Below are 25263 nucleotides of genomic sequence, written 5' to 3'. Positions count from 1 at the left end.
GAAAAATGTGAGTGCCTCCAATGATGATTCTCTAAAAAGGAACAAATGGAAGAGAAAAACGAGGTGACATGGGTAGAAACACAGAGGTACAATTTTTGCAGTATAGTTAACATGATGAAAGCTGAGGCAAGGTTAGAACCATTAGGGATCAAACAAAAATGTGTATGAGAGACCGATGGCTTTTTTCTTTCTCCTCCTCTTTCTACTGTGGCAGTGAGAAGAAAAAGAGCAAAAGTGTTCTAGGATGTAGCTGTTGGGTGGCTCACTAGGCCTATTCCTTAGTCAGATAGCTTGCCACTTCCTGCACTCCAGCTTCTCAGGACTTTCCCTCAGGTCCCAACAAAACTTGATGTGACAAGCTTTCGGAGTTTTTGAAAATAACCAAAACCAGTATGGTCTTCAGACAGGCAATCTCAGCATCACCGAAGAGCTTGTCAGAAATACAAGAAGAAAAACACCTCAGGGCCCACTCTAGACCTACTGAATCAGCATGCACACTCAAGCTAGAGAAGCGCTAGCCCAGACCATCAGTTCTTTGCCAGCGTGTTTCTTCCTGATGGTAGGAGACACACTTGGGAAGTAACTCATCTGCTACCTGCCTGATGTGTGTTCACAGCTCTAGTGAACCCCTGTTACTCATGGGAGTAACAGAGGGGAATAAGAATTCTGTTTTGATGGGAAAAAGATTGAAAAATGCTTGTCTTAAACCACAGAAGTTAAACCCACAAATTCTGAGAGTCTACCATATGACTTCTTCTTTAAATCAGAGTTTCTCAACACCAGCACTACTGATATTTTGGACAGATACATTTTTAGTAAGGGAGCTGTCCTGTGCATCGGTACTGAACAGCATCCCTGGCCTCTACCCACTAGATGCAAGTAGCAGCCCCTCGCAGGCAGTTGTGACAACGAAACATGTCTCTGGACATTGCCAAATATGCCCGGGGTGGGCGGGAGGCTTGGGCCAGGGGGTCGTGTGCAAAATTGCCCCTGGTTAAGAGCCACTGCTCTAAACTTAGTCCATACTGACAAAATCCTCTGTTTCTAAAGCAAAAATGAATCTTTTATTGTTAGGTCGACAATTATTTTACGACCTCTACGACTTATCACTCTAATAAGAGTTTTTCATCTGGCTCATCAAAAAAGACATCTTGAAATGCTGACCAGGAGGATGGTAAGTGGGCAAAATATGTTTATGATTCAGAAAAAATGTTTGTGCTTCAGGAAATACTGGCAAGGGTTGTAGATATCTATATATTGTTCTTTTTTTATGTTGAGTTATGTTTTACAAATGAATGATTGTTTTAAACCCTCAGGTTTCAGGAAACAAACGGCGATACAAGAAGGATGGATTTGAGTTAGACCTCACTTACATTACTGGTTTGTGAAGTTTTCATATATTAATATCACATTTTTCTTGTGTGTGAGTAATTATATGCTAATTTTGTTCTTTCCCTGTCTGAGGCATGTTTTTTCAAAGCATTTTTTATCCACGAAGACATATGCCCCTATGATAGTGGGACATATTTGGAGTTTAACCCTGAAAATGGAAAAATCTTAATTTTCATCTCAATTCAGGGCTACTTGCTTATAGTATAGGAAGTTGAATGGATTTTCAGCTGACTCCATTTGTTTGGTTTAGAATTTATTGAATTCTAGTAGTTATCCTCGGTCCCAAGGATTTCGGAGAGGCCTGTTCTCTTCCTAGAACGCTGAAGTCATTGCTTTGTAGGTCTGGGTTTCTGAGTCAGGGGAACACTGGAAAGCATCCTAGGAGTTCCCAACATTGCTGGAGCCCAGATCTCTCATTTTTCTTTGGTGTTTAAAAAAGAAATCAATTCCCACCACAGGGGGCCCTCCAGACAAAAGTCAACGCAAATCTGTTGCATAAGGTTGGAACCAGTTGAGACTTGGGAAGACTGAATGTAATGGTCAAAATAGTGGATACTTTAATATCCAGTATTGGATATTAAAGTTGATTATCCTGAGGGTTAGTTAGCTTTTTTCCTGTCATTCTCGATCCTGACAGTTCTTTTCTATGAAAGCAGTCTGATTATATGTAAGTCGAGTTCTCATATATTGTTTCACATCTATAACATTTGTTAATAGTGACTGTTTTGACTTCCAGAGCGTATTATTGCCATGTCATTCCCATCTTCTGGAAAGCAGTCTTTCTATAGGAATCCCATTAAGGTAAGAGTTTTTATCTAACAAATGCTCACATTTCTCAGTAAGCATAGACTGTGGAATTGTGAGATAATGTGGGCCCAGAGATGACAGTGTTCTCCTAAAAATTTACTCTTTCAGGTAAAAAATTATCATGGATTGCTATCAATTAGCTTTCGCTCTGTGATGAATCACCCGCAAACTTAAATGACTTATAACAGCAAACATTTACTTTGCTCGTGATAATGTGGTTTGTGAATTTGAGTTGCGCTTAACTGATCAGGGACACGCTTAACTAATTTCAGCAGAGCTAACTCATGCATCTGTGGGCAGCAGCTGGGCATCTGAGGGTGGGCTAGTCTAAAATGGCATTGCTGGCTGGCTCCAAGTGATGTCTCATTCTGTAACAGGCTAGCTCAGGCTTGTTCACATAAGGCAGTGGCAAGGACCTCACTAGCATCAAAGAATGCAGAGGCCCTGGCTCTCAACTAGTATAATGTGGCTTCTACCTTATCCTATTGGACAAGCAAACTACAAACCCGGTTCAGATTCAAGCAGACGACAGATGCCGTCTCTGGAAGGCAGGAATTGTGGTGAATTGTGGCTGTTTTTCATGATCTGTCATAGGGAAGAAGATTGAGAATTCTTTAACTAAAATGTGTATTCTTAGATTGAGATCCTAAATTACAGTGGATACATACTGCTTTAGGTCCCGTAGATTAAATAAAGTTCAAACATCAAGTGATGCTTACTATGAAATGCCAGTTAAAAGTCATTGTTTAAGAAGTTTGCATATGTGTGTGGGTGTGTATACATTAGTGCAATTTACAGTATTTGTTCTATCTCAATAAAACTGTAATTTTGTATGTATATGTGTGTATGTCTATATATAAGTATGTGTATATATAATTATACTTTGAGGCATGTAAATTGTGCTAATCTCATGTATATCTTGATAAAATTATATATAGGTATATATACAGCCAACACCCCTATCAAAATATAGAACATTTCTTGCTCTTTTTCAGTCAATACCCCAACACACTGGAGGTAATTACTATTCTCCCTTGTGTCACAACAGATTAGTTCTACTTTTTCTTGAATTTCACATAAATGGAATCATAGACTACATCTTCTGTGACCAGCTTTTTATGCTTAAAATGAATTCTGTGGGATTTATCCAATATTGTTGGGTGTACAGTAGTTCTTTCTAAATGGTATAAAATAACATTTATTGCTTCTAGAATACTGATTGAAAGCTCAAGCATTCAGTTTACTTACAGAAATTATACAATTATACATTGCTTCACAAAGGCAGCAGACACATTACACTCTAAAAAGTCTCTTTTACAGAAAATCAAAAATTCTAAATATCAAAAGGTACATCTGAAGAAACAAGTATAAATTTGGCAGCCAGTAATTTTGACAGGAAGTTGTACGGCTTGCGTGACTTTAATCTGTGAATATGGCCTTCAGTCATTTAGCTCAAGTTCATCATTAATTTAGTTTTCCAGTGTAATTGTGTTTCATACCATTGACATTTGCATACTCTAGAGTATGTTAGAAATGTGCAGTATTCACAAATGTTCAGAAAAGCAAAGCAAAGTTCTGTGAATCTGCCCAGTTCTTCTGAGACGGTCTCACATCAGCTTCATAAGCATATTCAATCCTACAAAATAGTAAGCTAATGTTTGAACACAATTTCCAAGATAAAGCACATTTTCTCACAAATGGTGAAGTCTTTTTCTCAAGCACCACAAAAGTATACAAAAGAATTTTAGTTTGAACAGATCTCTCAGAACGTGTTTAACCTGATACTTCAACAGACTTAAAGTTTCCATGGTTTCACAAGGGCCAGATTTTTAATTACTTAGAGAAAGGAACGGCTTTGAAAGATGTGGACTCGATCATTACCAATAGAAAAAGTATCCAATGCATATCTTATAGAGACAGAAAAATAGAACATTTCCCCTCTCAGAATAATGTGTATATAATTATATGTAATATATATTATATATACTATACTATATAGCATATATAAGATAATGTATAGTTGTACATGTAATTATATAATATATAATACATTTCTCTCTTAAAATAGTGTATATTTAAATAAAATATATATTACAGTATATATTAAATATATATTAATATATAATATATAAAATTAGAATATAGTAAATGTAATATATATCATGTTATATACAATTATATGTTATCTATTACTGCATATAAATTTTATATAGTATAACTATTATTCTATTTATAAATATATATTACATATATATCTTATCTCTTATAGAAACAGAAAAACATAACATTTCCCCCTTAGAATAATACATGTATACTTATATATATTATACAGAATAATATATAATTACATGTATAAATTATATATTATATGTATATGTCTTATATAACATGTAAATATATTATTCCATTTATAAATATATAATATAAACTTATCTCTTATAGAAACAGAAAAATATAACATTTCCCCTTTTTAATAATATATTATATTTATATATAGTATATTATGTTATTATATATAATTATATAATATATAAATTATATAACTATATATTACATATCATAATTATATAACAATAATATATAAGTATGCATATATTATGAATATATTAACATCATAAATATATAATACTATAAGTATATAGATATGTAACATATAAATTTATAATTTATATATTATATAATTATATAATTTATATTTTGTATGAAATGTAAATTAAAATTTATATATCATTTATGCAATATATAATTCTGTTATATACATTATTTGTATATAATGTTATATGTTATATTTTATATATGTGTTATATTACATGTTATATCATATATATAACATTATAAAATATGTTACACATAAATATACATATATTATTCTAAGGGAGCAAATTTTTAATTTTTCTGTTTCTGTAAAAGATGAACATATATGTAATTTATAAATATAAATAATATAACTACCATGAAACCCTTTAATTCATATGGTAAATGTTGAAACTATGACCAAAATATGAAAACTACCAGAGCTGTTAGAAAAAGACTAGAAGCCTTTTCACATATGTATAATCTAAGCATGATACTCTCCAAAAAAAAAAAAAAATTGTAATTATTACCTTCCAGTTTGAAAATTTTAATTCTAAATTAAAAAAAAAATCTATACACAAGCCACTGATTTAACCAGATCCTCCCCCGCCCCCCCAAAAAAGTGTTTAGTAAGCAGGACCCGGAAGAGCTGATACTCACAGTTCCTACAAGAACAACTCTTTCAGGGTTTAATCCCATGAAGTACTTTATTTTACAACCTTCTACTTGTGCAAAACTAAAGGTCCATTTGATTACACAGAAATTTCATACAGTGTAAGACTAGAATTGAGTGTGAAATACTGCATGTAACTATTTCTAAATAGTCTTGTTCTGTTGGTTCATCAGTGACTTCTGTGGCTTTATAGTCATTTTCTGTGGAAGATTCTGAGAGAATCTCTCCAGTTCTACTGGAATTGGAGCCTCCTAATTCTTCTGTTTCATGGCAGTTGGAATCCTCCTTGCAGGGCCTCTGTTTTCACTGTCTTCGGAATGTAAATCTGTCTCATCCTGAGACAGATGAGATTCCTCTATTTGATTATTTTCCACAGAATTCTCTTCATTTATAGTTAAGGCATCATCAGATTCTTTCTCTTGAATTTTTTTTTCTGGAATCATTTCTGTTGTTAAAGACACTCGTCCTCTTCATCCTCTTCTCTTCGTCTTTATTCTTAGATGAAACTGGTTCTTCTGTTTCTTCTGTCATAACTGAAGAAGTGTGACTAGAAGTTGTTTGGTCATCTCTGACTTCACCTTCTTTGTCAAACTTGAGTTTTTTAACCTCATGTCCCTCAGCTCCCAGACCATATTCATTTGGATGTTTATTTTCTATACGGCTGACTGAGGAACTCCTGATCCAGATGTCAGAGTCATTGTGAATTTTGTCCTCGTCATGCTGTAAGTTTGTAAAGACTCTTTGCTCACTGTGCTCTGAGGCAAACCATTCCTTCCTTCCTCCCTCCCTCCCTCCCTCCCTCCCTCCTTCCTTCCCTCCTTCCCTCCTTCCCTTCCTTCCTTCCTTCCTGTTCTCTCCCTTCCTCCCTCCCCACCCCATTCTCTCTCTCTCTTTGTTTTTGTATAAGTTGCAGGAGTACAGCATTAAAATTCAACATCTGTATACGCTACAAAGTGATCACCAGCACAAGTCTAGCTGCCGTCTGTCACCATACAGTTGAGCCTCTACCTATTTCAGCCACACCCCAAACCCCTTCCCCTCTGGTAACCAGTAATCTGTTCTCTGTATCTATGTTTGGTTTTGTTCACTTTTGTTTGTTCATTTGTTTTATTTTTTTAGATTTCACATATGAGTGAAATTGTATGGTGTTTGTCTTTCTCTTCCTGACAATTTCATTTAGCAAATACTTTCAAGGTCCATCCATGTTGTTGCAAATGGCAGGACTTCATTCTTTTATGGTTGAGTTGTATTCATTGTGTGTGTGTGTGTGTGTGTGTGTGCGTGCATGCACACGTATTTATCACATCTTTATTCATTCATCAGTGGACATTTGGGTTGTTTCCATATCTTGGCTGTTGTCAATAATGCTGCAGTGAATATAGGGGTGCAGATATCTTTTGGAATTATAGTGGTTTTTTGTGTTCTTTGGCTAAATACCCAGAAGTGGAATAGCTGGGATCATATGGCATTTCTAGTCTTAATTTGGGGGGTAATCTCCGTGCTGTTTTCCATAGTGGCTGCTCCAATTTACAGTCCCACCAACAGTGTTTGAGGGTTCCCTTTTCTCCACATCCTCTCCAACATTTGTTATTTCTTACCTTTTTGATAATAGCCATTCTAATAAGCGTGAAGTGATGTCTTATTGTGGTTTTGATGTGCATTTTTCCCTAATGATTAGTGATGCTGAACATCTTTTCTTGTGCCCATTGGCCATCTGTATATTTTCTTTGGAAAGTTGTCTATCCAGGTCCTCTACCCATTTTTTAATTGGGTTGTTTTTTTGTTTTTAAGTTGTATAGTTCATATATTTTGGGTATTAACCCCTTATTGGATATATCAATTGCAAATATTTTTGCCCATTCACTAGGTTGCCTTTTCGTTTTTTTTTTTTTTTTTTTTTGCGGTACGCGGGCCTCTCACTGTTGTGGCCTCTCCCGTTGCGGAACACAGGCTCCGGACGCACAGGCTCCGGACGCGCAGGCTCAGCGGCCATGGCTCACGGGCCCAGCCGCTCCGCGGCATGTGGGATCTTCCCGGACCGGGGCACGAACCCGTGTCCCCTGCATCAGCAGGTGGACTCTCAACCAATGCGCCACCAGGGAAGCCCTGCCTTTTCGTTTTGATCGTGGTTTTCACCACCGTGCAGAAGCTTTTCAGTTTGACGTAGTCCCATTTGTTTACATTGGCTTTTGTTTCCCTTGCCTTTGGAGTCAGATCCACAAAAACATCGCTGAGAGCAATGTCAATGAAATTACCAGCTATGTTTTCTTCTAGGAGTTTTATGTTTTCACATCTTACATTCAAGTCTTTAATCCTTTTTGAGTTAATTTTTGTGTATGGAGTGACATAGTGGTATAGGTTCATTCTTTTGCATGTGGCTGTCCAGTTTTCCCAACACCATATATTAAAGAGACTATCCTTTCTGTATGTTCTTTGCTCCTTTATCATAAATTAATTATCCATATATGTGTGGGTTTTTTTCTGGGCCCTCAATTCTGTTCCATTGATCTATGTGTTTGTTTTTGTGCCAGTACCCTACTGTTCTGATGACTTCAGCTTTGTATCAATAGTATAGTTTAAAATCAGGGAGTGTGATAACTCCAGCTTTGTTTTTCTTTCTGAAGATGGGCTATTCAGGATCTTTTGTGGTTCCATACAAATTTTAGAACAAATTACAGTTTTCTTAAAGCTTGTTAACCACCTACTAACTTCCTTCTCTGGTAGCTTTAAACAATGTGTATTTACAGTAGAGGCTAATCAGAGTAGTCATCACAACTTTTGTGGGCTATTTGAAAACCATCAGTGGGTTAGATATGACTTGGAATGTATGTACCTTTTTATTCCCTGAATCTCCCATAAAAGGTGCTAAGTGACGGACCAGTGAATAGAAGGGTGATAATCATTTGAGGTTAGTCCTAGGAAAAGGCTTATGTTGGTGCCATGTGGAATATGTAAGGTACGTGTCCGTCTTTTTTAGGAAGTTGTACGGTTCCTGGATACCAAGCATCAAAACCACTACCGAGTCTACAATCTATGCAGTATGTACATGACTTGATATTTTGCTATTATAGATAGAAAACAGGTCACTCACTGCATGTAAGAAGGTGATTCAGTTTTTACATTTCATTTAATCATAGGTATTTGGTGGTGGTGGGAAGTGAGTTTTTAAAAGTCTCCATCTTGTGCTGGCTCTATTTGGTAGGAAAAGAAAGTGCAACAGCACACAGTGCCCCGTGAGGTAGGCAGGAGACTGGGGGCAGAGCTATTTTAGGAGACTCAAGTCTAGTGGTAGTAGGTTTTGGAAAATATTTGTTTTTTCCTGCCAGCTTGTGTTTTGAAGACAATTCAACAAATGCATGCTCTAACCCACTAGGAATGAGGAGTGAGGAGACCAGGGCCCTGCATGGGAAGAAACCCCCAAACCCTATAGCAAACAAATTATAGCCCAGCTGACCCTCTTCCTGTATATTAAATGGACATTTTCAGGAGGCAAGTATTTTGGTTGGCCACATTGGCTTCTGCTCTGTGTAACCTTCTGATAATGTAGTGAGTAGCCTGCTAGAAAAGTACAAGTAAGTCCTATTAAACCAAAATAATTTGGGCTTATGTTACTCAAGATGGACAAAACACTACTCTACTTTTATTTTTATTTATTTATTTTTTTTGTGGTACACAGGCCTCTCACTGTTGTGGCCTCTCCCGTTTCGGAGCCCAGGCTCCGGACGTGCAGGCTCAGCGGCCATGGCTCACGGGCCCAGCCACTCCGCGGCATGTGGGATCTTTCCGGACCGGGGCACGAACCCGTGTCCCCTGCATCGGCAGGCAGACTCTCAACCACTGCGCCACGAGGGAAGCCCCTACTTTTATTTTTGAGACCCTTACGTTTCTTTTAGAGCAGGAGGAGCCAGACAGAAAGCTCCTTTTAAAGGTAGAGGAGGAATTTCAAATAGAAAAGTATAACTTATTTATACCTTGACCATTTACTGTGTTTATTAGGGTTAGAGAGATGACCCGTGCATCATTTATTTCAGGTGAAAGAGCTTATGATGCTAAGTACTTCCATGATAGGGTCCGTCGATACATGATTGACGATCACAATGTCCCCTCTTTGAGGTAAGTTTGATGCCAAGCTGGCTGTCATAAGGGGGCTAAATACAAAGGGCTTGATTTTTTTGGGAAGTATTTTCATTCAACTAAAAATCTTTCACTTGGAATCAGTGAGATGGTGGCGTTCTCCAAGGAAGTACAAGAGTGGCTGGCTCAAGATGAGGAAAACATCACAGTGATTCACTGTAAGGGGGGCAAAGGTAAAAAACATTTTTCTTTTTCTTTCTCTTCTTCTAAAGAAATTTGAAAAATATATTCAAGTACACCAACAAGATACGTTCTGCTATTAACCGGTATTAATCATTGTTAACATTTTTTACTATTAGCTTCAAGACTAAAGGAAGGGGAAGGAAAGAGGGAGGAAGCGGGGAGGAAAGGAAGAAAGAGTAAAGAAGAGAAGAAAGCAGGAATAGAAGAACTGAGGAAGGTTAAGTGTGTTTTCCCTTGTTTATTGACTATTTGGGTTTCTTCATTTTTGATTTGCCAAAATATCTGTCAAAATACAAACACTGTTTAACTTTAGAAACCATCAGAGCACTTTTCATTTTATTTAAGGTTGTTCTTAAACTTTGTGAGGACCTTTTAAAGTTAAGAGTGTCGACAGCAATGCCATTTCAAAGACCAAAAATTATCCTGGAATTTTTATAGTGTAATGATACATAGAAGTTGATTTTGGTGGGGGGAAAATGGGGGTGGGGGGAAAGCCAGTTGTGAACTCAACCAATTTAACTTGAGTCAGATTTTCTCTCATTCAGATTTAGGCTTTTAATAATCATCTAGGCATATTACACAATTTTTGACAAATAAGGAATTATGGTTTCGTTGGGCTGTGAAACAGTTTTTTATATTAAATTCCAGGAAGACACACTTTAAAACTGCCTTCTGTAATTGAGTTAGAATAAAGTTTTAGTCTTATTTGAAAAGTAGTTTCAAGCTCATGAGTTAGTAGGCAAGTTCTATCTTTAGTTCCACAGGTCGAAATATTCTGTATGTACGGCAATTTACAACATTGTGCCTAAATGAAGAATACAGAGGTTGAACCACATGGAATTGCCTTTCTTTGGGCCATCTCTTACTTTTAAAAAAGGCCATTTAATATGGCTCAACCAAAATATTATAATCTAAGAGTTGGCTTTAGTCTTCTTTTAATCAGGTTAATTCCCTGCTTAAAGGAAAACCTTCATTTCAAATTTAATTATTTTTCCTGAGGGCAGACTTACATTATTCTGTGTTCATGTGTGTTTCATTGCTTTTCCTTTAGGATTGTTTGGAAGGCTAGTATTCAGTTGGTCTGTACCAGAGCAGCTCCTTTTTTCAAGTTTTCATTCATCTTGGTTTTGCTTCTTTTTGTTCGTTGATGCCTGCACATTACCAGTAATATCATGATAGCCCAAATATTTTGTTATTGATTTATAGGACTTCTTTAAATAATCTGGGTGCTAATTTTTTGTTAGCAGTTTGTATTGCAAATATCTTCTTCCACTGTGTTGTCTTTTAAATTTGATTATGATTTATTTTTTCATATAGAGGTATTTAATTTTTGATGTGTGAAGTTTATCAATCTTTTGTGTGTGCGTGGTTCGTGCGTTTTGGTCACGTTTAAGAAATCCACCCGTACGCTGAGGTGGTGAAGATATTCTCCTTATAAAATAGTAAAGTTTCGCTTTTTACATTTAGGTCTTTAATCTAATTGGAATTTGGGGAGGGAGATTTTTTTTCCATATGGATAGACAATTGTCCTAAAACCATCTATTACATGCTCATGTAGTCCCCATCAACTTGTAGTCCCTTCTCAGTCATATACCAAGTTTCCATATGTATTTGGGACTGTGTGAATTTTCTGTACCACACTATTATAATTTTTATATATTTCTGGTTGCATTGCATTGTGGTCAGAGAACATATGCATTTTTTTTAGTTCTTTGAGATGTATTTAGACTTGCTTTATCGCCCAGAATTTGGTCAATTTTATCAAATGTTTTCTGTGCACTTGAAAATAAAGTGTGTTATGCATTGTCCTGAACAGTGTTCTATATGTGCCCCTTAGGTTGTTTGTTAATTGTTTTATTCAAATCTTCTATATCCTTACTGATATTTTATTTTGGTTTGCTTGAATTCTTTGCAGCATAATTCCTTCCTCCCACCACCACCATTTGCTTGGAAGTCATATACTCTTTTTATATTCCTTAGTAATTTCTCTAAAGATTTCAACTGACATCCCTTATTTAGCTATCAGTTTTTGCTTCTTTCTTAGTGTTGACCTTGTATCTTCCTGAGCTCTTTCATTAGTTTTAGGGGTTAGCCTATAGATTTACTTGGACTTTTCTAGTCTGCAAATAATGAGAGTTTGTTTCTTCTGTTTCTATCCCTATACATTTTGTTTTTCTTATCTTACAATACTGGCTAAGCCATGTAGTAAATAGAAGCAGTGAATAGTGGATAGTTTGTTTAGTTCCTGGCTTTAAGAGGAATGTTATCATCATTTCATCATTAATATGATATACCTGGTAGGTATTTTGGTAGATTTCCTTTCACCATAGTTAAAAACTTAAAACCTTTGTCCAAGAGCAAAAGTTTAGTGAATGAATATATGTTTATGTTTTAAGTTAAAATACTGAAGACAAGTGTAAATCATTTTAATGATTCCTTGCATACCTGACTTGACTGGATGAGAGGGCATCTACTTTGTGGTTGTGCTTATCCATAGCCACTGGGACATGAATCTGCAAGGTTTTTTTCGAATGGGAATATATAAGGGCTGTAAAGACTCAGAGATGTCCTCCAGAATTGAAATGTGAACCATCCATGCTAGAGAGCTAGAGAGCTACATTGTTAATGGTCAGTAGCCTCCTTTAGCAAGAAGCTTTTCCTTATCAGAGCACAGGGTGGTACAAAGTCCTCTTTGGAAGTACTTGGCTTAGAATATTGTTTTTCAAACTATGGGTTGCAAAATAAATTTAGTGGTTCATTTTCTTAAAAGGATAGAATAGAAAATAGGGTGCATCTTAAGGTAAAAGGATAAGTTTGGAATTACATAAAATAAAGTTCAGCATATACTGGCTAAGACAAAACTACAGATCATTGTAGAAAGAATAGATGCAATGTACTTTTTAACTCACATTTTATGTGGCAGGGCAAAAATATAAATTGGAAAAAAACATGAGACTTTAGGATAAAATGGCATGAAATCAAGGATTTGCTTTAACGTGCTGGTGGGGGGGCTGGGGTGCATGTAGAGAGGAGGAGGGAAAGAAGGATGAGGGAAGAAAAGGAAGAAACAAGTATAACAATATGGTAATTACCGAATCTGGGGAACAGGTATATGGGGGCTCATTATTCTGTTCTTTCTACTTTAATATATGTCTTATAACACAAAAAAAACTCTAAAATGGAAGGAATAATAGATATGGCAAATGCTAGGTGGTGTTTTGGGTTCTGTCCACGTTTTATCTTTTAGTTTCTTTTATTTACATTAGTAGGAAAACAGGGTGTGTAATTAGCTCTTAATTGGTAGGTATCTCTTTAACTTTAGAGTCCTGGAGCAGAGCTCATTGCCTCTGCCTGTTACTGCAGTCTCCAGGGGTCATGATTCAAGAACAACATACACGTGCATAGAATTAGCACAGAATTAGCACAGAACTCCAGGTAGAACCTCAGAGCAAGCAGTGTAAGGGCTTTGTCTACCTCTGAATTGAAATATTTTGAACCAGCACTTTCAGAGTGGAAGAAAATCAATCCAAAATGAACTCTAAATACTTCTGAGAGTAGTTTTATACCAAGTGCTGCCATGGGCAATGGTTCATGAACTAACTTCTTTTCTAGGAAGAACTGGAACTATGATCTGTGCCTACCTTCTTGCCAGTGAAATATTTGCAACCGCAGAGGTATGGAAGATGCTCCTACCAATGCTGTCTTAGGCTGATTGAATTTGCTAGCTCTGAAGCCTCGCTGGTGGGATGTTAACATGATCCCTGAGTCATGGTAATTAATGGAGTTGTAATTGGAGAGGTGATTATTAGAAAGCCTGGCTTGGATACTTTCTCATTTAACTGGCACTAGTTAGTAACTGACCTCAGGGCCTCTTTCTTTGGGACGGGATGAGGGTGAGGTCAATGAGACGCTCACCTTGGACACAAAATTTAAGGGAATGCCAGAAATCTCAGTAATTAAGATAAATAATATTCCAGTGCAGCGTTCAAAAAATCTAAGTCAATGCCAAAACGTCCATCGTGGATACAACAGGAATATTTTAAACAAAGACAGGACACAACAGAGTCCAGGTTAATGTGAAATGAGTAAGGTCAAGTTGTGAAAGTGCAAGAAAACCTCAGCGATACAGAAGCTTGACTTGCCTCCCTGAGACCCATAATCCCACCAGCTCCAGGCCTTCCTCCTTTCTCACGAGAATAAGAAGAAGATGGGTTAGGGAAGTTTTCTAAAGGACCTTGAACATCCTTGCAAGTGCTAGGTAGGTAAAAGGCATCGTTTTCCAACTCAGAACAAAGTCTCTCCTGGATGTTATATCTTTGCATAGTCAACATCTGTGGGGCCTGTGCCCTCTGGAAATTTCTGAGAAGACAGGATGGGCTGTTGCTATGTCTTAAAGCAGGGTTCCCACTCTTTTTCTGCCATGATCTTGCTAAAACGTCACCTCTTACAGGGCACGCTCCCAGCAGCTCTGCTTCTCGCTCAGCCTGCAGCCCAGATAAGAGAAGCTGGGGGTTCTGATCTGGGCGCAGCACCCTGATTCCACCGTCGTCTTTATTTCAAATTTGAGACACACAGGTCAGGAAAATGGATGCTGTAGGACAGTGTTTTTCACACTATGGATCACAGTTTATCAGTGAGTTGTGAAATCAACTTATTGCGTTGTCACTCGCATTTTTTAAATAAAATGGAATCAATTAGAATAGGAAATATCAAAAGGTAAGTATTGTTTGTGAAACTTTTGTTTCAGTTCCGTGTGAGAGAGTGCGTGTGTGTGTGTATGTGTGTGTGTGTATCTCCCAGGTTTATGAATGTGGATTGTAGCTTTAAAAATAAAAAGTTTGAGGGACTTCTCTGGAGGTCCGGTGGTTAGGACTCTACGCTTTCACTGCCGAGGGTTGAGTCCCTGGTCAGGGAACTAAGATCCCATAAGCCGTGTGGCGTGGCCAAAATAAGTAAATATATAAATATAAAGTTTGAAAGCTGTTGGTCTGGAGCCCTGGACAGAGCCAGAGGCCGGTGCTCAGGCCTTTGCTGTCTCTGACGGGCTGCATGCATCTCCATGGCAGGTCACTTGGTTTTCTTTGGGTCCTAATCTTCTCCATTTGTAAAATGGAAAGACAGGAAGAAGGACCAGATTCTCTCTAAAGTCTTCCAGCTCTAAAATTGTCTTTATGAGTCTTTGAATGAGAGTAGGCCTTGCTGTAGCTTTGTTAATTCTGTTATTTCGGGTATAGCCTCTGCCCAAAGACCGCTGACTTAGGGAAATCATGTGCCCTTAGAAACTTCAGAATGCCTTATACAGGAAAGGGACGTGCAGATGACCCATGACTGGACTGTCCCCTTTTTTATAGGACAGCCTTTATTATTTTGGAGAACGACGAACAGATAAATCCACCAGCAGTAAATTTCAGGGAATAGAAACTCCTTCTCAGGTAAGTGCTCTTTCTTTAAAAGGGGTTACTCTGGGGAATTAGGTTAAGATTGGCATCTATTACCTGGTTTCATTTTAGACTCTCTTCCTTGGGTGATTCCTTAGGTCATCCTCTCCTTGGGTGGTCTTCTCCTTGGGTGCCTCGTGACAGGCCTTGATCCCTTCCGGAGGCCAGGAGCCCTGCCTCAGGTGTTGCTTGGCTTTGCACCTGTGCTCTGAGTTCTCCCCAGAGCGCCCTGCCTTCCATTTTAATTGGTTATTGTTTGCAGAGTTCAGGAGTTGATTCCCTTCCCAAGGTAGGAAGGTCCAATTCCTAAGGTTTCAGACCCCCTGAAGATTATCTGAAGTCACTAGCCTTTTATTTCCATGTAAAGAGGAACTGAGTCTTTCACAAACCCCTATTAGGGCAATTCAGCCCTTGTAGAACATTGTGTGTGTGTGTGTGTGTGTGTGTGTGTGCACGCATGGGCACACACATGTGCACATGGGTAAGGGAGAGACAGACAGTGACAGAAAAAGAGACAGAGTCGGTGGGAGGGGGGCTGCACTTCAAAGGAGAAAGGAAAGGGAAAAGTAACATTTTTCAAAAACCTATTTTATACTAGACACTATTATACTTCTACATATATTGTCTCATTTAATACTCAGACAACCCATGTGACCCATGTTATTACCTTATTTTTTTCCTTTTTAAAACGTTTTATCATGGACTTTTTCATAAAAAGTCAAGACAGTCATACAATAAATCCCCTTATATTCATCACACTGCTTCAGCCATCATTTCATCATGTGGCCAACCATTCATTCCCTCCCCACTCCACACACACACACGCTTCATTTTCACACTAAACCTGGATTATTTTGAAGGAAATCCCAGACATCAGATCATCTTATCCCCTAAGCCTTTTAATGTGACATCTAACATAAAGACTAAAACAAAAAACAAAAAACCCTTAAAACCATTGACATACCTAACAGTGTTATACCTTAATAGTATCAAATGTCTAGTCCTCGTTTAAACGTCCATAATTATCTTAAAATCTTTTTAAACCTTAGTTTCAGTCAGGATCCAAACAAGGGCACACATTTCATTTGGTTGCGATGTCTCCTTAAGTCTCTTTTAGTTTATAGGTTTCCCACCTCTCTTTTTTTTTTTTCCTTGTAAATTGTTTATTGCAGAAACCAGGACGTTTATCCCACAGAGTTTACAACATTCTAGACTTTGTTGAATCCTGCTAAGGGTTTTGCATTCATTATCTAATATTCTCAATAACTCAATGAGTGGGCACCATTATGATTCCCATTTTATAGACTGGGAAATCGAGGTGCAGGGAAGCTCACTTTTTGAACCAAGAACTCAAATCCAGATCTTGCAGACTCCAAAGCCCGTCATTTCCCATCCTGTGCACAGCTTCTCATTTGGATTTGCCTTTTCTATACGGCCCCTCAAACCCAAGTGAGAGATGGTTGGGAATTCTTAAGTAATTGTGGATGTGGCCGTGAAGAAGAGTTTTCTTTGAGTGAAGTGATGGAAGCTGATACCCTTGGCCTAGTTAGCAGAACACTGTAACTGCTGGCTCTAGACATGTCATTTGGGATCAAAGAACTCAGCCTTATCCATTCATACTTTTCTGCCAAACTCAAGCAACACAAGGAAAAAAAGATAGCCATAGGCTATAAGTAATACATCGACTTATTGAAGCCCAGCTCGAATCATGCCATTTCACGCTCAAAATCCATAATGGCTTCTGACTGCCAATGGCAACACATATGTTTTAACCTGGCACTCCCAATCTAGATGTGATTTTTCCAACCGCTTCTTCCACTGTGTGCATCACACGCTCTAACGCGTTTGGATTGTTCGCCGTTTCCCAGCCTGTTTATACTTTACACCCACGTGCTCACGAGGGCCCCTTGTCCTGGAGTCCCCTTGCCCTCCCAGCCTGAAGTAGTCTCCTGCTTTTTCAGTTCTTACAGCCCTTTGTATTCCTTTTAGGGACTAAGTTGCTTTACATTATTTTCCAGCTATTTGAAGTCGTGTCTTCTCTACCCTCTTTGCACGCCCATGTCTTGCCCATCTTTCCACCCTGGCAGCCCAAAGTGCCTCATATAGTGTCTCCTTTGTCTGTAGTGAGTGCTTACTAAATAGATGTTGGTTTTATTAACTTCTGCTACATGCGCCTGTTGTTCTGGGCTGTAGGGGAAAGAAGAGTGAGAGCAGACGCAGCTACAGGGCCATGGTAGGTTACAAGCCTTTAGTGGAAGGTCAAGAATCTGGTGGCAGGAGCCACTGGGATGTTAGAGGTAGCTCCTTCGGGCACATCTTCCCTTCCCCATTTCCTCTGCAGTCACGTGCAGTGTCTCTAACTTACTCCAGGACTGGCACACCCTAGGCTGCAGCTGAGTCTCTTCTGATTCACTGGGCTAGCAGTGCAGGGGCCCGGCCTCAAGGGCTGTGTTGGCGAGGCCCCCAGGACAGAGTTCCCTGTGTGTGCGGCAGTAATTCTCAGACACCATCCCCTCCTGATCCTGCAGTGTGGCCATTCAATGCACTACATACATTTCATCCACCCCTGAGTTAAGAGCTTGACTGGTCCTTTCCAATGCAGAGGATGGTGGTTAATTTTCTTAACACTTCCCAATGGATGGGGAAGAGTCTATGAACTTTTCAGTCCGGTTGATTCTGTACCAGAACTCTTAACTTCTAGAAGAAAGGAGAGCCCTTGTGAACGGCTTGCCACAGGAGATGGACTAGGCTAAGAGAATCCCCAGGCTTCCTTGCAAAAATGGAATTGGGGAAACGGGAAGTGGAGAGATGCTCACTGGCTGGGGCTGGAGAAGAACGTGAATGTGCTGCTGGCCTATGGAGCTCTCCCGCTGGGCTGTTACATCTTCCCTTCTCTCATGCGAGGAGGCTACTGCTCCCCAACGCACAAACCTTCCTTTAACTCAGCCACGATGAAGCTTCCACCCCAGGCCGACCTCTCCCACATTTGCAGTTAATGGCATCTTGCTGTCATGTTGTCCTAGCTGTTTTGTTGGTTCTGGTCAGTTGCACTCTCAGTCCCAGCAGCCTCTAAGCAACACCTGGCTCCTTTCTTGTTCCTTGCCTGTTGCTCTTCATTCAGTATTTTTTTTCTAAGGTAGATATTTAGTCATGAGGCAACAAATGCCTAGTTCCATAATGGCACCCGATCAATGTTTCCTTCATCAATTATTTTCCTTAAAAAAAATCAGAACTTTTTACCTCCACTTAAATCGAGACTTCTGTTGTTTTGCAGAATAGATTTGTTGGATATTTTGCAATGGTGAAAAATACCTACAATTTGACTCTTCCTCCAGTGAAAAAACTCACGATGGAAAAAATCATTATTTATTCAATTCAAGGTAAGTGCTTTATGTCTAATTGGAGAATTGGCAGGAGGGCCAATGTTCTTACCATTCGGGAGGGTTTTCTCATGGTTACATACAGAGACAATCCCAACGCATAGCTGTCTTTTTGTGTAGCCTCAGGTATAAACCCCTCCCCCTGGAATTGCCCATCAGCCCAGCGCTGCTGTGGCCACGTTACCACTGCTTAGGTGTCCTCTCCTTTCCTTTCCCATCACCAATTTGGGGGGCTCCATCCCCCCCTTCCCTTTCTCCTGTTCTCATTGCTGCTCTGGCCTCAGCCCAGGGTGTCCTTTTCAGAGTAGAACCTCTGAGAGTAAAGGGAGGGAAGGTCCCATGAGACCTGGAGACCACTTCTTCCTCATGCCCATCTCTGGTTCGGGGTTGTCTTGGGAGATGCACCCCTGTATCATTTTCTTTCCTAATCCTCTCAGAAACCTTTTTTTTATTCTTATCTCCTGATCTCTCGCTTTCCCAGCCCTCTTCCCCCATAGCCCCCTCTCCCCCAGCAACTCCATCAGGATGTCTTAAATACCCGAACAGCAAATGAATTTTGTTGCCACAAATTCTTTTTGCAAATAACTGCTGAGCACTGCTTTGGGCCAGGCCCCCTGCTCGTGTTTCTTTGCCCTTCAGGAGCCCCTGAGTGTAAGCAGAGGAGAGGAAGGTACACAGATGAAGAGCTGACCACAGTGTTGGACAGCTTCCTAGGAGAACAGCACTTAGGTCTTCCGAACCTACAGGAACACAAAAAAGGGTTGGGAGAAACCTGGCCTCTGGGCGGGGGTGGGGGTGGGGGCTCTCTCAGCCCCCTAGCTGTTACCAGTTCTTACCAAGAGTAAAAATCCTTATAAACTTGAAAAGAGCTGACGATGCCTGCTTCAGGAGTGTAAGGAGAAAGAGGGGACCTGCCGTCGCCCCGAGAGGCAGAGATATTGGCCAGATCGTCCACCTCTGGGACTTGAAAGACAAGGAAGGAGGGGAGAGGAATGGGCCTCAAGGCCATGTCTTTATTTCTCTGTCACCCGCCTAGCTTCCCTGTACAGCTCACCCTCAGGGAGGTGGAAACAGGGACCCCTCAGTGTGGAGGCGCAGCAGGAGGTGATGCTTCTGATTCCCTAAAGCAACAGCAGCTTGTGGAGCGCGAGGCGCGGTGCTGAGTGCCGGGCCTCTCCTGGGCCCGGCTGCGGGGCGAGGGCGCTGGTGTCCACCCACACAGCCTATTGCTTTTAGCCCTCTGAAGAGACACACAAAATAAGATCTAGACGGGTATTTTTTAACGCTTCGTCCAATTATTCAGAAATAAGAGAACCCTTTAGAATATATGTAAAAACTGCATAGTCAAAATAATTTCAATTGTTAGTTAAAATATAAAATGCTTTTTTCAAATTATTTACGTATTTCTCCCCTCTCCATACTCCCGCATCGCCGCCACTGCTTGGCAGGGGTGAGGAACTGTGAGAGTTACCACGAGCAGAGTGCATGGGTTTCTGGCTTCTGGAAACAAACTTCGGCCCAGCAGCATGGTTTCTGTGGGAAATTTTGGTCTAGATTTCCAAACAAGCGTTGTGCGGGCAGACCCTGGAAATACAGCCTGTTCCAGCAGGAGGCTGCCTGTCTGTATAAAGGAGCAACTGTGCGAAGGCTTTGTGGGCTGCAGAGTGCTCTATGAGGTCCATTCTGTGATGTGTGTGTGTCACGTATGAGGGACAGGGCTGGAGTGGAGCCTCGCTCCGAACACCATCTGCCTTCAGATGTCCCCAGGGTAGAGCCAGGCTTGTCCGGCAGCTGGTGGGTGGGAGGGGATAGCAGTGCCTTGCTCTCCATTGTTTCCTGCAGAAAGTGCAGTGTGAGAGGCAACCCAGGTGGCTGTTGGAGCAGTGTCTTCCTCTAGGAAATTGAAACTCAGCTCTAAAGCCAAGTTGGTGGCGTGAGAGCCTGTTTTGTACCTGAGTGTATCCTCTCCCTCAGGGTCCTCTTGGTTAACGGTGGGAATCCAGGCATCTCTCATTTTATTGCTCTTTGCTTTATTGCGCTTCACAGACGTTGCACTTGTTCAGAAAATGAAAGGTTTGTGACAGTTCTGAGTTGTCAGATGATGGTGAGCAGTTTTTTTTTTTTTAGCAATGTGGCAATCAAGTTTTTTTATTTAATGGTTTGTGTTAGAATTTTATGTATTTATTTATTGGCTGCGTTGGGTCTTTGTTGCTGCTCGCCGTATTTCTCTAGTTGTTACTCTCCGTTGCGGTGCACGAGCTACTCATTGCGGTGGCTTCTCTTGTTGCGGAGCACGGGCTCTAGGTGCGCGGGCTCAGTAGTTGTGGCTCATGGGCTTAGTTGCTCTGTGGCATGTGGGATCTTCCTGGGCCAGGGTCGAACCCGTGTCCCCTGCATTGGCAGGCGGATTCTTAACCACTGCGCCACCAGGGAAGTCCCGATCAATTATGTTTTAATGAAGGTACGTACATAGTTTTCTTAGACATAATGCTATTGCACACTAAATAGACTACAGTATAGTGTAAACATAACTTTTTGTGTGCACTGGGAAAGCAAAAATGTTCGTGTGACTCGCTTTGTTGCGATATTCGCTGTATTGCAGTGGTCTGGAACCGAACCCACAGTATCTCCGAGGTAACCCTGTAACAGTATCTATACAAACCTCTGTGAGTATTAAACTATTCCAAACAGGCAAAAAGGCATTTAGTCTGATGGAGTTTTGATGCTTTTTCTCTAACGTGAACAGTGAGAATAGGAATAGTTTCTCAAACTTCTAAGCTTAAAAATGGTTTTAATAAGTTCTAGCATTTCATATATTGTCCCAGTCTGATATCATATCCTAAGACTGTGACTTCTCTCTTCATAGTTCGAATTTTACTTGACCTCTGTGGAGATATTGTTTAGTTAAAACTGTAAAGTGCAGATCTAGAGAACAGAGGAACTAACGCAGATTTCTAAGTACTGCAGGTGAAAACTGGTGGAGAGTTTAATGGGTTTGGTTTCCTCATCTCAGGCTAACATAAAATAGAGGATTTTAAAAGTCTAATTTGAGATCCCTCATAAAGGCTTCCAGACAGAAAGTTGTGCCCTTTGCAGCTGTTCTTACGGTGTGGGCCTCGGCTGGCAGAGCCCACTTAAGAAGGCCTGCCTGGTACCCCAAAATTCTTGCTGCACCCACGCAAATAAGCAGGCCAAACCCAATGACAGCAGCCTTCTTTTGGAATAAGAACTATCCCTTTTGAGGGAGATCAAGGTGATGAAGTAGGAGGATGCTGAGCTTACCTCCCCCCATGAACACATCAAAAATACAACTACCTGTGGAGCTACCTGGAGGCTGGCAGAAAGGCCCTTCTACGGCTAAGGCTGTAAAGAAAAATCCACACGGAGTCTGGTAGGAAGGGAGGAGAAGTGATCTGGTCGAGACCTGCACCCTTGGTGGGGGACCCAGACGTGGAGGGGGGTGTCATGGGCTTGGGGAGCCTCCCTGGGGAGCAAGGGGTTTGAGCCACACGTTTGGCACCCCAGCCCTGGGGCCTGACACCAGGAGGATGAGTGCCCTTAGCCACACGTTTGGCACTCCAGCCCTGGGGCCTGACACCAGGAGGATGAGTGCCCTTAGCTGCTTCGAAAGCCAGTGGGGCTCATGGGAGGCTGTAAGACACTGAGCCCTCACTCAGAGAGTGTGTGCTTGCTTATACCCCCATCCTGGCAGACGCAGCAGCCTGAAAACTCTGACCAGGGAGAAAGCAGCCTTGGCCAGTGCTCGGTCGCTGCCCACATTTAGGAGGAGTGAAACTACTCCAGGGCAGGGACTGACACTGCCAGCAGGAAAGAAACCAGCTCAGCAGTGAGGCACCAACCCCTCCGGCCCTGACCCAGCCTCTAACCAAGGGTGCACAGTGGGGAAAATGTACAACCAGCACAGAAGTGCAGCCCCAAACCCTTGAGCCCCCGCTGCATCCCAAACCCAGGTGGAGACTGCCGTCTCTCTCACACACAGGGTCGCACCCGGCTCCGGCTCCAGCCCCTCCATCTCCAGCCCCGCTTCCCACCAGGGTGGTGGCTGCCACCGCACCCCAGGGGCCCACGGGACCTGTGCTCACTTCTCCCACCAAAGCCACTGAGCATACGCAGGCTACACAGTCCTGCACAAGGGCACGCCTTCAAGACTGGGCTAGGTAACTGATTCACTTCATTTCATAGAGACAGAGAAAGGTAAACAAAATGAGAAGACAAAGGAGTATGTTTCAAATGAAAGAACAGCAACAAAAAAAAACCCCTAAAGAATCATCTTCCTTTGAGATTATGATCACAACAGACTGTCAGGAAAAAGTGTGATACATTCTGAAATGGGCAGTGTCTTCTCTAGGCCCACCTCCAGGGTTACCTTCACCTTTCATGGTCTTTAAGCTATTTTACAACTCTAAATTGTAGAAAACTGATAATAATGCAAATAACTTTTGTACATAAAAATGCAAATTAGTTGTGTCTAGCAGAATGCAACTGATTATTGACCTGTTTCGTATTTATTTGTAAATTCATTTCATCATTCCTTATCTGCCCAGAAATGAGCAGTACTTCGAAACAGCTGTAGCATTTTACTGGTTCCTTAGTAATAAGTTAAAATTTTTGACGTGTTAAAAAATGCATGTACAGGACAGGGCTATGGCATGCAACAATTTCTGTAAAACAGAAGGAGAATACAGTTGTTTGTGTGTATATACACACATAAAACCTCTGGGAGAATCTATATTCATGTTTGATTACACATGCATGAAAAACTAGAAACTAGTAATAGGGGTTAGCTGGGGCTGGAGAACTAAACAGGTGGGAGATAGGGAAAATGGAGACTTTTCACTTCATGCCTTTTATACCTTTTATTTTTAAATCATGCAAATATACTTAAATTATTTTAAAAATGTTTAAATTGTGTGGGAATTAATTTAAGCTCATAAAGCAATGCCCTTTTCCTGTCATGTGATAAGTGTTCGACTTGGTTTAGCTCTACGTTTCACTGACTTCTGTTGACATCCGTAGAAAGAAGTTCTGCAGGTGGATGGGACAGAGGGAACTGAGGCAAAGAAACCATGATTCCTCATGACAAATTAATTGTGTTAGTGAGAACAAAATTAAATGAACACAAAACAAACTTAATATCACAATTAAGAATGATGGATATGTGACTTTATTAGAATATTTGTTTTAGTTCTGTACCTTTAGTTCTGTGCATATTTAAGTGAAATATGCAGGGTGGAAAGGAAAGCCGGAAAAATTAATTGGAGGCTTGAGAAACCAGCCCTTTCGTGAAATGCTGAAGTAAGTGGGTCAATTAAATTGAAAAAAAAAAAAAAGGGAGAAGAAACCATTTGTCTGTAAATATATGCTGAACATAGCAGGAACGTTTGGATACAGCTCTCCTATATTTTCCATAAACTGGATTTAAACTAGGGCAAGAGGAAGTTAGACTATTTATTATTAAGAAACATCACAATTAGAAGTCTGAAGAAAGCAACACATCAACAAGAAAGGTTGCACGTCCCCTTCCCTAATTTTTTTTTTCTATGAAGGTGAAGCGATGGGATTCCAAATCTTAGAAGCTGAACAATGTCTTTTTTTTTTTCTCCAGCCTTATAAATTCTGCTTTAGGGGACAGAACTGAACTTTTGAAGCCTTGTCTTTCAAAGACAAAATCCATACAAGAGCCAAATGATTCAATATTGACACATTGTTAGCTGGGATAATTTTTTCTTTTTAATCTGTATTGTTAATTGGTGAGACATTTTGATCTTTGCTCTAACCAGCCTAACTTTTTAATTTCATTCAGGTGTTGGGAAAGGCAATGGAAATGACCTAAAAGTACAAATAATAATGCAACGAAAGCCTGTCTTTTTCTGTTCTGCTTCCAAAAACTGTGGGGTAAGAGAAAGCATGGAAACTGAAAATTCTAGTGTTTGTTTTACATCTCAATGTCAAATCAGCATGTTGCCCTCCCCAAACCATCACTCACCACAGGGAGGGGCCGTGTTGCTTTCTGGTTACCATCCAACTTGGTGTCCCTGGGTTTGGATCTGAGTCAAGAGTTAAATTTACTGTTCAAAATAGTTTTCAGGGGAAATAGTTTTCCAGAATATATTTTCAGTTAAGAGTGGTGCTTTGCCTTTCCCTTTTCCACAAATGCCAAGCATGTTCCCAGAATCTGTCAGAGTTTTAGATTCATGCATCTGGTCACTTTTAGCCATATTGTCTTCTTCTTGGTCATTTTTATTATATGGCACTGATTCTGAAATTTTAATGGGCATGAAAATCACCTAGAGACTGGTAAAGATGCAGATTCCTAAGTTATACCCCCAAAGTGTGATTCAGGAAATCTGGAAAGGGACCCAGGAATCTCTAGACTTAGCAATGTCTCAAGTGATAACTCAGATATCCTGTGGGACTGCACTGTGAGAAACAATGCAGGGGTGTATGGATTGGGGAGGAATCTCTTTGGGACCAAATAGTCAGTTTTCTTAAAGGCTGAAGAAATGGTTAAGACTACAGACCTTTCCTGGAGCAACAGGAAAGCTTCCTTCATGGGTGTAAGAAATATAAACTTTTAAGATTCTTTCTCAGGCTTTGGTCTCTAGTTCTCCTATTACCTCTCCTCTTCCTTCTTTTTACTCCCCTGACCCCCGGGAGGGGG

The 25263-nt window shown here is 40.3% G+C and overlaps 2 protein-coding genes and 1 pseudogene across 3 annotated transcripts in view; 1 reads left to right on the top strand and 2 right to left on the bottom strand.

Annotated features, from left to right (window-relative positions):
* LOC115866684 (phosphatidylinositol 3,4,5-trisphosphate 3-phosphatase TPTE2-like) overlaps positions 1-25263 on the top strand; it is a 56658-nt gene that overhangs the window by 14696 nt on the left and 16699 nt on the right. Inside the window, exons 6-15 of one of the 2 annotated variants that reach the window (XM_030882430.2) lie at positions 1075-1174; positions 1317-1380; positions 2129-2193; positions 8424-8484; positions 9478-9559; positions 9665-9753; positions 13376-13437; positions 15115-15195; positions 18476-18581; positions 24406-24497. In XM_030882430.2, coding sequence (XP_030738290.1) covers positions 1075-1174; positions 1317-1380; positions 2129-2193; positions 8424-8484; positions 9478-9559; positions 9665-9753; positions 13376-13437; positions 15115-15195; positions 18476-18581; positions 24406-24497 — 802 coding nt within the window. Of the gene's footprint in view, positions 1-1074; positions 1175-1316; positions 1381-2128; positions 2194-8423; positions 8485-9477; positions 9560-9664; positions 9754-9910; positions 9981-13375; positions 13438-15114; positions 15196-18475; positions 18582-24405; positions 24498-25263 lie in introns of those variants that run through there. The other variant, XM_060287927.1, reaches the window with a different exon arrangement.
* LOC115866534 (serine/threonine-protein phosphatase 4 regulatory subunit 2 pseudogene) lies at positions 5510-7062 on the bottom strand (annotated as a pseudogene).
* Positions 6042-25263, bottom strand: part of SLC25A15 (solute carrier family 25 member 15) — an 80163-nt gene continuing 60941 nt past the window's right edge. The window contains exon 9 of the transcript XR_009559763.1: positions 6042-6166. The gene's annotated coding sequence lies outside the window, so the exon portion shown is untranslated. The remainder of the gene's footprint in view (positions 6167-25263) is intronic.

Source organism: Globicephala melas, chromosome 18 (genome assembly GCF_963455315.2).
Source record: "Globicephala melas chromosome 18, mGloMel1.2, whole genome shotgun sequence".
Lineage (NCBI taxonomy): Eukaryota > Metazoa > Chordata > Mammalia > Artiodactyla > Delphinidae > Globicephala > Globicephala melas.
Note: the sequence above shows the minus strand (reverse complement) of the source record. Positions and strands in the feature narration are given on the sequence as shown.